Here is a 12,285-nt window from a genome sequence, read left to right as displayed (position 1 = left end):
TCTCCTCTTTGTCTATTTATAGCAGTATGGGCTCAAGGATTTTTATTTTATTCATTGGGTTCCTTTTTGGGGCAATGAAAGTGTTCTAAAATTAGATTGTGTGGTAGTTTGTACAGCTCTGAATAGACTGAAAACCATTGAATTGTACACAACAAATAGGTGAATTATAATGGTATGTGAACTATATTTCAATAAAGCTGTTACAATATCAACAGCAATCATTTTGATGGGATGGTCAGAAGAAACTTCATGATCAAGGACTATATTTTCCTGGGCACACCCTTCCATCCCCCAACCTACTCAACCCCTGCCCTCCCAAACCTTTGCACAGCTCAGCTACTATGGGTTTAAATTCTAATGGTGCTCGTTTGAGCGAATGGACATTGTAATACCTGTCTGAAGCCAGTTGGTTCATGTAACCAAAATTCCAGGTCATACAAGGACTTTCAGTCATTGATTTTGTCTTACTCTCCACCCCCACTTGCTTGACGTCAGTGGCCCCACCTCAGGAAGACACTGTGAATCATCATACTGCACCCTGCAAAAGAAGGATAGGAAGATTCATGCTAGCTGCTTTGGATAAGGGCCAAGATGCCAAAAGATGCTGCTTTTTCGCTTGTTTTCTGGCTTTTACGCTTGCTGGCTCGGCACCACACAGCAGTGTGAAATGTTAGGCAACACTGTGAATGAAGACACATTTATCCTGGTCCTCACTTGGCTGTGATAGGGTTTGGCTGTATTCTCTACCAGTGTACAGAGGCAGAATATTAAAACCATTATCCCCCAGACTTCTGCCTGAGCTAGGAGCATGTGCATCCCCAGGTAGATATGGAGAGCTCACCGTGCCACTTCTCCATGTCCCTTGGTCAGTATAATTTATGTTCCTTCTCTCATCTAAAGAACGATGTGCTAGTTGATCATCTGATAAGAAAATGCCACATGTTCAGGGAACATCCCCACATTTATGTGCAACTAAACTGCTGAGATGGAACTTAACTCTACGTAACTAGATTCTTGATCTCAAAGGACCCAGATGCTGATGCAAGTAAATGTGAATTTCTTTTTTGTTTTGGCAGCACCCTTATATCTATCGGGTCACCTTTGCCACAGCTAATGAATCCTCTGCATTGCTTATTAGGATGTTTAATGACAAAGGAACTTTGAAGGACCTGATCTACAAGGTACTTGTGGTGCAAGTTCATGGTCATAAAGAAGTTCTCAAGTCCCTTCAGAACCTGTTACAGATACTTGATCCCTAAAGTTCCGGAAGTTAGGCCCTGAGGGTTTTATTTTAAGTTTTATTTGATTTGGAATTTATTTTGATTTTAGCAGTAAAACTACCCAGTCTGGTTAAAGAGCATTCCTTTCCCTAAATGAAATAAGGTTGAACAGGTAATGATTATGTCCATTACATTGTAGGCTGCTCATTTAGGTCAGTTTTAAAGTTTGTGTCTTTCACTTAACAAAGCAATACTGAACTATCTCAGTAGAGTTGGAAAACAAAACTTGGGGGTCTGCTAAGGCCAAGACCAGGCCCAGCTACACTGGACCAGAGAAGGGATGGAACTCAGGGCAGCCTCTTTCTATCAACTGTACAGACTCTTGTACTTTAAAAACCTATGTCCTGTGAGCTGCCCTCATCTGGCACCGCCAGCTGCTTAGAGTCCTGCCTGGTCCAGGAGGCTACGTGTGGGACTCAGACCCTCTGCTGCTCGCCTTATATGCTCTTTGTGCTTTTCCAAAGGCAAAACCAAAAGACCCATTCCTAAAGAAGTACTGCAACCCTAAGAAGATTCAGGGCCTTGAACTCCAGCAAATAAAAACATACGGGCGGCAAATATTGGAGGTAAGAGGTATTTAAAATTTGCTTAGGTTGCATTGGAATTTCATCCAGATTACAGTATTCTTTTGGGAAAGTTCTTAGGCAATATTCAAAATAATTTAAGTTGTCTGATCGCTTATAAACTGACAGCATTGTCCTATTTTATCCCAAAAAACAAATACTTGAGACTAAGGCAGCCAATTCAGATCTACAGAATTCCAAAATCTTAGCTACTGGCATTTAGTGTCTGATTTTTAAGAAGTTCACTGTGTAGATACCAACTTTTGTATTATGTTTGGTTGATCTTTATCTTTGTGCCAATTTTATCAATACATAACCATATGGCTCTCTTGCAGAAGTGTAACTAGCATGAAAAGCCTTTCCTGTATCACTCTCTAGAGCAGTGTTCTCCAGGCTTCTTGGATTGTGTGACCCTATCAGTGAAAACAATTTAAACAAAACTCCCCCCAATATTACACATATATAACTATTATATGCATGCACTACTACTAATATATGTTGTATATTATAAGTTAAGTGAGGAAAGAAGGAGTGTTTTTTTTTTTTTTTTTTTTTCAAGTAGGCTCCACACCCAGTGCGGAGCCCAACACGGGGCTTGAACTCATGACCCTGAGATCAAGACCTGAGCTAAAATCAAGAGCTGGACACTTAACTGACTGAGCCACCCAGGCACCCTGGAAAGAAGGAGATTAAAAACAAACAAATAAAGAAGTTGTCATATTTTCTTCCAGTCCTCAGTAGATTGTCCTGGGCACCCCCTTTGGCTAGCACTGCTCTAGTTCATAAGGTCATTATGGGTGTATCTCCAGGCATCTCTTTTGCTGGGTGAGCCACTGTTTATGAAATGGCAGCTGAAAAGTTTGCTTCTTTCTGTGGGAGCCTGTCATGTGTTCCTATTAATAAATAGCATAATATATTCTGAGAAGAGATTGGTCTAGGGATGTTTTTAGGTCAACCCCTTTTTCTGGACAACTGGCCGATGCCCTGACATGATAGCTTTACTCATCTGTGCGGGAGGGTCAAGACTTTGGCCCAAAAACTGCTGGCCTGTTGAGATCAGAAAGTGCTTGAAGTCAAGCCTTTTGGTATCAAAGCTGTTAAGCCCAAGCGGATTCAGGCTGCTCCTTTGTTCTTTGGAAATGAGGGAGGTTGGCCTTGCATCTCACAGCTGGAAAGCATTCAGCATCACCCCCTTTTCCAAAGAAATGGATGGAGGTGGCATTTGTCTTTAGGAATCTCCTCAGTGACCTGTTCGGTTTTGTTTCAAAATACATTGACTTAAAAACAAAGTTTAGCCTATCTCATAGCTGAATGAGTTGGAGGGAAAATGTAACCTATACGTATTTTTTAATAGGTACTAAAGTTTCTACATGACAAGGGATTCCCTTACGGGCATCTTCATGCCTCCAATGTGATGCTAGATGGTGACACTTGCCGGCTGCTAGACCTTGAGAATTCCTTATTGGGCCTTCCTTCCTTCTACAGATCCTATTTCTCACAATTCAGGAAAATCAACGTAAGTTGCTAGAAGTAATGAAAATAGCAATTTCATTTTTAGGTATAAATGTTCTCCATGGCAGGACCCATGACCTGCCCATGTAAGAAATATGCAGGGTATGTGTAAGGTACAGGCAGGGTAGGCCATGCCTTTTGGCTGTGTTCTCTCACAGAGCACCACTCTATCTTTAAGAGCTTTGTTGAAATGGTAGATGGGACAACGAGGGATATAGAATCACTGACTGGAAAACAATGGAGAGTAGAACCAAGACCTTGGGTCAGAGCAGTGCCTTTGGAGCTTTTGCACAAGGCCTTGGAGTTGTGTTTTCACTACCAATTATGAGTGGGGTTGCCCCTGGGCCATGTTTTTCTCAGTGTAAGCCTAGGGAAGGAGCATTGGGATTCACAAAGCCAAACTGAAGGATAACCGTGCTGCTGCTCTCTTGTCTTCCACAGACATTGGAAAGCGTGGACGTCCACTGCTTTGGCCACTTACTGTATGAAATGACTTATGGACGACCGCCAGACTCAGTGCCTGTAGATTCCTTCCCTCCAGCACCGTCTATGGCTGTGGGTCAGTATGGGGTTTGGAGGAGTCTTCTGGGCCCTGGTAGTCTGCAGAGCTACTTTACCCCCTTTCCAAAGTCCAGGAAGGACCCAGAGGAAGTTGCCATGCTCTATAGCCAGCCAAATCCCATTTAAAAGTAAACCAGGTCTGAGTGATTTATTTAAATTCATTTCACTAAAAATTCAGATGGCTTGTCCAATTGTCAGGCTATCTGAAACCTCAGGAGACATATTGTAACTGCGTTCGAATTTTGGAAGCAGGAGGTTGTAAAGAGAAGTCTGGCCAGACTGAGTCTGATATAGAAGCAGAAGCTAGGAACAGGCAAATTGAAGCCAGCCTTTCAACACAGGCAGGTGTCAAGGGCCAGACCAAGGCTGGAGTGGGACCTGCAAGGAACAAGAGAGCCATGGGCCGGACATCTGGTAGATAAAAGTTTGGCAGGCCGAGAACGGGGAAAGGTAGGCAGGAATACAGACACCTGGCAAATTGGATCCAGGCGTTCTTCCAGCCTTACTTAGGGGGCTGAGGAGGGGCAGAGGACAGGCTGGAGACACCTTTGGGAGAGAGACGTAGGGACTGATGCAGACTCATCCAGGGACCCTTTCATCCTGTCCACAGCCCACTTAGAACTCACTGTTAGAGCACTAAGAGGGGAGGGGAGGGTAGCTCTTGGACCACCGAGCCTTCGAGGTGTGCAAGCTAACCCTCCACCAAGTGCTAGTTTTGTGTCAAATGAGGTGGTTCAAGAGTACAGGCCCTGAGACTACTTTGTGTTGAGTTCGAACAGCTGAAACTGAACAGTGACCTGTGAGTAGAAAAATCTGGCTGCTTTTGTTTATATCATCCAAGGTGTTGGATGATGAGATATCAACAATTGGCATCTTGTGTGCTGGTTTTGATTAAAAAGCAAACAAGCAGCAAAACGTCTTTCGAGTTCAGAATTTTCTGTGTAGTGTTTACTTCTCTTCTAAGAGAGCAAACACTTTTATGAATGATATCTGGAATCCTTCCTCCAATTATCTTTGAAATATATTTAGCTTTCTGTCAGCATGTGGTTTCTGCACCATTTATTCTGAGTCATTGGTAACATGGTATTGCCAACATTCCCCTTCCCGATGTATGCCATCTGTCTGTGCGTGAAGAGTTTTGACACCGTCCTGCTCAGTCTGCAGACAGTTGTTGCAAAGTGGTGTCAAACTTTTCGTCACCAAGTGGATTTGCCAGCATGTTCTGTGGAACTAAAATGTGTATCTGTTCATTTCAAGTGGCCGTGTTGGAGTCTACGCTGTCTTGTGAAGCCTGTAAAAATGGCATGCCTACCGTCTCCCGGCTCTTACAGATGCCGTAAGTCAATCACACGCCTTGGTTGTCACCTTCCTAACTGTGTAGAATGCTGGACCGCTAAGCCAGGTGCCTGGTGCCATGGTCAAGACTCAGGTGTGGTCCTTGCAGAGTTGAAGTGACGTGCTTGCTGTCGGTCACGCGCAGCATGATATCATGACCTCTCCTCATGACCTCTCCACTACTGTGGTCTGATTGCTCTCCCTTCATGTCCACATCTTCACACGTGTCTCTTGCTGTCGATGTTAGTTAGCGTCCTGTGTGTGTACATGTGCCCCCCGCCGCTGCTTAGGACATTCTGATGGAGGGCCTGCTTGTGCGCTGTCCATGGTCCTGTTTCCACGCACCAGCTGGCCCTCCCCGTGGCTGGTTCTGCCCTCTCAGAGGAGAGCAGTGTGTTTCTGACCCCCACCCCCCCCACCCCATGCACTCATTTGTTCCTTTGCTCTCTGGGTAACATCGATTACACATCTAACAGGTACCAGGCATTGTGCAAGGGGCTTGGAGAGCAGAAGACATTCTCCCTTAAACCGGGTTATGACTAGTTCATCAGGACCATGGAAATAGTGCTGCAGGGCCTTGCCTCCAGCTATGTTCTCTGTCCCTTCTTGGAGAGGGCAGCAGCGTGGTTAAGAAGGGTGTGTCTGAGGTTAGACAGCCCGGGGGTGGACCCAGCCTCACCACTTCGACCTGAGTGACCTTGGGCAGGTTTCCTGCATCTGAAAGCGGAGGCTCCTTATCTGGGAAATGGGGATGGGAATAGGCCCCACCGGAGAGGGTTGTGGGCAGGATTGAATGAGACAATTCCTAGTGAAGCACCAGTTACTTAACAAGTGCCTATTGAGTGTTACTTGTGATGAGTATTGATTCAGCCTGTATTTTGTGAGCATCACGTGCCGTGCGGTGCGGTGCACCCAGTGCGTTGTCTCTACCAGCTTGTTGTATAACAGATGTACTCAGGAAATAGTGATGTGGGGAAACAGGGCAGGGCTTAGCTTGAATGCATATGGCCAGAGCTCAGAGGAGGTCCATGTGTTTAGAGAGGGTCTGCTGTAGCCCAGGCGCTGTCCTAGGCCCTGTGGAAGCCGTGCCGAGCTGCCGCAGCCCCCGCCCCAGCCCCTGCCTGTGGATGTGACATATTTAAAGTTCGACTGACACTGGCATGTCCCTCTCCCAAGCAGCCACCATTAACAGCAATGTGAATATGGAAGAATAGACCCAATTAGGGAAATGAAATAATTTTCATACAAACTGTTAAAAGAACATGCATTTGTAGTTAGGGAACAGCCTGGATTCCTGTTGATTTACTTGGGTTTGCATTTGCAGCCCCCACGTTCCAGAGCTCTTCCATTCTCCTCCCAGCCTTCCAAGTCTAAAGGGAATCCACACTGTTTTTTCCTCACTGAGGTCTTTCTACCCTGTGGCCTTCACCCTTGAGAATACTTGAAGAGGCGTGAACTATGTTCAATTAAAACGTGTTTTCTGGAAGTAAATAGGCCTGTGCCCTTGACGGAGAGTTCTGTCTCCACCTCCAGAGCTGCCCAGGGAACACTGTGGGGAAAAGTTAACTGTTTCGTTTCTACTTGTGAAGTATTTCCTGTTTTTTAAAAAGGGGAACTCCTCAAGGCAAGACTCCCATATATCCATGTGGGCACTGCCCAAGCAACCATTTAAATTCTCCATACTGTCTTAGCCAAAGTAGTTCAGAATTCCTCATGCTGTTGTTTTTAGTCACATAATTTTTGAAGAGAGAATTGACATGCTCTAAAAGCTGCCTTTTTTTTTTAAGGGAATACAAGAAACACTTCTTAGAAGAAAATATTTTCTTGTTAGATTCCAATCAGAACAGTTTCTACTTACACATTTTTATTTTACTGAGCTCTAGAATAAATTTTTTAAAGATTTATTTATTTTAGAGAGAGAGTGAGAGCAGGGGGAGGGGCAGAGGGCGAAGGAGAGAGAAAGAATCTTAAGCAGGCTTCGCGCTGAGCACGGAGCCCAATACAAGGCTTAATCTCACCACCCTGAGATCATGACCTGAGCTGAAACCAAGAGTCAGACACTTAACTGACTGTGCCACCCGTAGAATAAATTTTATCCTTTTCTGGGATTTAATAAAAAAGGGGGGAATTGGGTAGGGTATGTGCTATGGTGAGCGCTGTGAATTGTGCAAGACTGTTGAATCACAGATCTGTACTTCTGAAACAAATAATGCAACATATGTAAAGAAAAAAGAAAAAGAAGAAAATAGCAGGAGGGGAAGAATGAAGGGGAGTAAGTCAGAGGGGAAGATGAACCATGAGAGATGATGGACCCTGAAAAACAAACTGAGGGTTCTACAGGGGAGGGGGGTGGGGGGGATGGGTTAGCCTGGTGATGGGTATTAAAGAGGGCAAGTTCTGCATGGAGCACTGGGTTTTATGCACAAACAATGAATCATGGAACACTACATCAAAAACTAATGATGTAATATATGATGATTAACATAACAATAAAAAAATTAAAAAGGGAAATTAGTTATTCTGTTTATAAATACCTACTGCATAAATTATTTGCAGTATAATAAATATAACAATATAATAAAATAATGATTTGCAAAACTAATTTTTTAAAGTGTGTATTACGTTACTATATAGCATGAGAGGACTGTTGCCCTGCAGTGTGGGGAAATAACCTTCAGTACAGGGCTGACCCAGCCTCTCCCTGGTAGCACCTCTGATACTGGGGGGGCAGGGGTATGTGCTGAGGTTTTTCTGCAGTCACATCGGGTGGCCTCTAAACTTGGAGTTTGTCGATAAGCATGAAATGGTGGACTGGGCCAGGGCTGGGGCATGTGGGAACCTCATGGGCTAAAGATGTCTCATTCTGTTTTGATCCTGTTCTGAGAGGACAGCTGGCTTAAGATTTTGTTTCTTTTCTTAACAGATTATTCAGTGATGTTTTACTAACCACTTCTGAAAAGCCACAGTTTAAGGTAAAGCAAATCATATCTTCTTTTGGTTTGTGACATATATAAGTTGATTTTGAAACTTAGTGCTTTTAAAAAAATGACTGAAGTAGAACTGACATACGACATTATATTAGTTTCAGGTGTAAAACAACATTATAACTACAATGTGGTAATCACCACAGTAAGTCTAGTTCACGTCTATCACTATGTATGTTATAATTCTTTTCTTGTGGTGAGAACTTTTACGATTTACTTTCTTAGCAACTTTAAAGTATATAATACAGTATATTAATAATAGTCACCATGCTGTACATTATATCCCTGTGACTTACTATTTTGGAACTGGAAGTTTGTACCTTTTGCCCCCTTCACCCGTTTCATCTGTACCCCCACCCCGACCCTTGCAACCACCATTCTGTTTTCTGTGAGCAATCTTTTCTCTATGAGTTCAGGTTTTGTTTTGTTTTTAGATCCCACATGTAAAGGAGATCATATGGTATTTGTCTTTCTCTGTCTGACTTATTTCACTTAGCATAATGACCCTAAGGTCCATTCATGTTGTTGCAAATGGAAGGATTTCCTTTTTTTTAAGTGGCTGAGTAACATTCCATCGTATATACCCACATTTTCTTTATCCATTCATCCGTTGATAGACACTTAGGTTGTTTCCGTGTCTTGGTGTAAATAATGCTGCAATGAACATGGGAGTGCATATCTTTTTGATTTAGTGTTTTCATTTCCTTTAGATACATACCCAGAAGTGGAATTGCTGGCTCGTATGGTATTTTTAATTTTTTGAGGAACCTCCATACTGTTTTCCCAATTTACATTCCACTAATCGTGTAAAGGTTTTTTTCTCCACATCCTCACCAACAGTTGTTATGTTGTCATTTTGATACTAGCCACTGTAGCAGATGTTAGGCGATATCTCTTGTGGTTTTGATTTGCATTTCCGTGATTAGTGATGTTGAGCACCTTCTCATTACTTGTTGGCCATCTGTGTGTCAAGTTAGTGCTTTTTTTAATCAAACAGAAGGTACAGTAATTTTTTTATTGACGTATAGTTAACATACAATATCCTCTTAGTTTACGTACATCAAAGTGATTTAATATTTTTTATACATTATGAAATGATCCCCACAATAAGTTTAGTTAACATCTATCATCACACAAAGTCCTTAAAATATTGACTGTATTCTCTATGCTGCAATGAACATGGCTTATGTATTTTATAACTGGAAGTTTAGGTACAGTATTTATGATAGCGAAAATTTGAAAACAATCTAAATGTTCTACAATTAGGGACTAGCTTAATAATTTATGGTACATCTGTTTGATAAAATGTTTTTTATCTAATAAAAGTAAAATTTATAAAGACATTGTAGTAGCATGGAAAGTGATTATTTGGGCTAAGGGGAAGAAGAAGCAGAATATAAAATACAATGTATAAAAATGTATTCACCTGTGTCTAGCAGAAAGGCAGGAAGGAAGCATCCTGGTAAGTAGCAGCTTTGTGTGGTATCGTGGGAAGTACAGGAGCTTTGGAACCCAGAAAACCCAGGATGATGCCTTACTTTGCTTTTTTAATACCAGCCATTTATCTATGGATGCTTTTCTCAGACACAACATTTTTTTTTAAAAGATTTTATTTATTTATTTGTCAGAGCGAGAGAGAGAGAGAGAGAGAGAGAGCATGAGCAGGGGGAGTGGCAGGGAGAGTGAGAAGCAGACTCCCCACTGAGCAGGGAGCCCGATGCAGGGCTCGATCCCAGGACCCTGGGATCATGACCTGAGCTGAAGGCAGCCACTTAACTGACTGAGCCACCCAGGCGCCCCATCAGACATGACATTTGACATTTTGGATCAGATGGTTGTTTGTTGTGGGGACTGTCCTGTGTGTTGTTGGAGGTTAAGTGACATCCCTGGCCTGTCCCCACTAGATGTGAGCAGTGCTTCCCTTCTGCCCCACACATTGTGATGATAAAAAATGTCTCCCCGGGAGGGATGGGGTGGCTGGGTGATAGACATTGGGTAGGGTATGTGCTATGGTGAGCGCTGTGAATTGTGCAAGACTGTTGAATCACAGATCTATACTTCTGAAACAAATAATGCAACATATGTTAAGAAAAAAGAAAAAGAAGAAGATAGCAGGAGGGGAAGAATGAAGGGGAGTAAGTCAGAGGGGGAGACGAACCATGAGAGACAATGGACTCTGAAAAACAAACTGAGGGTTCTAGAGGGGAGGGGGGTGGGGGGGATGGGTTAGCCTGGTGATGGGTATTAAAGAGGGCACGTACTGAATGGAGCACTGGGTGTTATGCACAAACAATGAATCATGGAACACTACATCAAAAACTAATGATGTAATGTATGGTGATTAACATAACAATAAAAAAATAAAAAGTCTCCCCAAATTGCCAAATGTCCCCTAGAGAGAGAAGGGGGCAAGACCACCCCTATCTGAGAACCACTCATCTGTGGGCCTGATCTTTGAGTTGATGTTTATTCAGTGTGTACAATTGGTGAGTAATGCCTGTTTATTGTCCTTGGTCAACTGAGATGGTCCACATGAGCACCTGGCTGGGGCGGGGTGGCTCTCCTCAGGGCTCGCAGTTAGTTTTGGTCTGGGCAGTAGAATGAAGGGTGATTCTTCCTCCTTTCCATATTCCAAAAAAACATGTAATACTATTATGATGAAATTCCGTTTAGGAAAAACAAAAACAAGGTGGGGTCAGAAGATTGTACAGGAGAGGAAGACATTTTCCTCTGTCCTGTTTTGCCAGTCAGAGGAGTTCTGACAAAAATAGCTTGTTTGGATCTGAAGTAGGAAAGAAAAACATTTAAATCCATCTCTTCTTCATTGAAAGTCCCCAGGAAATATATTCAGTCTTGTAAATAAATATGCTCTTCCCAACCCTGAAAGTCCAGCCCAGGAATTATTATTAGACCTTGTTCTTTCTCTGAATCAGAGAGTCTATGCAACAATGACAACATGATTTTAAAAACCAAGGTTAATTTCTTGTGTATGTACTTTCTTTCGGGAAAGATAGACAAGAAACTGGTGACATTTGTTGCCTCCATGGAAGAGAACTAGTTGGCAGACTTTTTACTGTGTCTCTACCCTTTCATATCTTTGAATTTTGAACCATATTACCTACTCAAAGGTTTTTAAATTTAAATTTTTAAAAGAATAATAGAGACAGTTCAACATGATCCAGGCGTCTGTTTCCCAGGCCTGAGCTCCTTGTGGCTTGAGCAACTAATAAATTAAGAAATGACAGGCACAGCATACCAGGTACCAGGCTGTTGTTAAGTGGACCTTCTGGCAGGCTCAGTCGGTAGCTCAGGTCATGATCTCAGGTTGTGGGATTGAGCCCTCCTTCCGTTGGGCTCTGTGCTGGAGACTGCTTAAGATTCTCTCTCTCCCTCTGCTCCACAACCCCCCCCCTCCCCGCCGCCACACTCTCTCTCTCAAAAAAAAAAAGAGTGTCTTCTGGCAGGAAAAAGCTTAAGCTTGTGAAATTCAGAAAGTTAATTTTTCACAGAGAAAATTCTTCTGAAGTTGTAAAATATTACAGTTACTTGAATTTGTGTGTGTGTTCCAATATATTTTTATTTTAATTATGATAAAAAACATAAATTATCCTCTTAACCATTTTTAAGTGTACACTTCAGTAATGTTAACTGTGTTCACATTTGTTGTGTAACATATCCCTAGAACTTTTTTTTTTTAAGAATTTATTTATTTATTTGACAGAGAGAGACACAGCGAGAGGGAACACAAGCAGGGGGAGTGGGAGAGGGAGAAGCAGGCTTCCCGCGGAGCAGGGAGCCCGATGCGGGGCTCGATCCCAGGACCCTGGGATCATGACCTGAGCCAAAGGTAGACACTTAACAACTGAGCCACCCAGGCGCCGCCCCCAGAACATTTTTATCTTGGTAACTGAAACTAGAGGCCCATCGAACAACTCCCCGTTAACCCATTCCCAGCCCTTGGCAAATACAGTTCTACTTTCTGCTTCTATGACTTTGACTAGTTCAGGTGTCTCATACAAATGGAAGCATACAGTATTTGTTCTTTCGTGA

At 42.8% G+C, this 12,285-nt stretch overlaps 1 protein-coding gene across 15 annotated transcripts in view; it reads left to right on the top strand.

Moving 5' to 3' along the window:
- Positions 1–12,285, top strand: part of PXK (PX domain containing serine/threonine kinase like) — a 75,507-nt gene that overhangs the window by 45,780 nt on the left and 17,442 nt on the right. For all 15 annotated transcript variants that reach the window (XM_028110345.2, XM_028110344.2, XM_028110359.2 and 12 more), the window contains 6 exons: positions 1,077–1,181; positions 1,745–1,846; positions 3,198–3,359; positions 3,797–3,914; positions 5,174–5,252; positions 8,175–8,223. In XM_028110345.2, the coding sequence (XP_027966146.1) occupies positions 1,077–1,181; positions 1,745–1,846; positions 3,198–3,359; positions 3,797–3,914; positions 5,174–5,252; positions 8,175–8,223 (615 nt within the window). The remainder of the gene's footprint in view (positions 1–1,076; positions 1,182–1,744; positions 1,847–3,197; positions 3,360–3,796; positions 3,915–5,173; positions 5,253–8,174; positions 8,224–12,285) is intronic.

The sequence above is a fragment of the Eumetopias jubatus genome, unplaced genomic scaffold (genome assembly GCF_037043125.1).
Source record: "Eumetopias jubatus isolate StellerSeaLion01/CBP00866 unplaced genomic scaffold, mEumJub1_p1.0 scaffold_1, whole genome shotgun sequence".
Lineage (NCBI taxonomy): Eukaryota > Metazoa > Chordata > Mammalia > Carnivora > Otariidae > Eumetopias > Eumetopias jubatus.
Note: the sequence above shows the minus strand (reverse complement) of the source record. Positions and strands in the feature narration are given on the sequence as shown.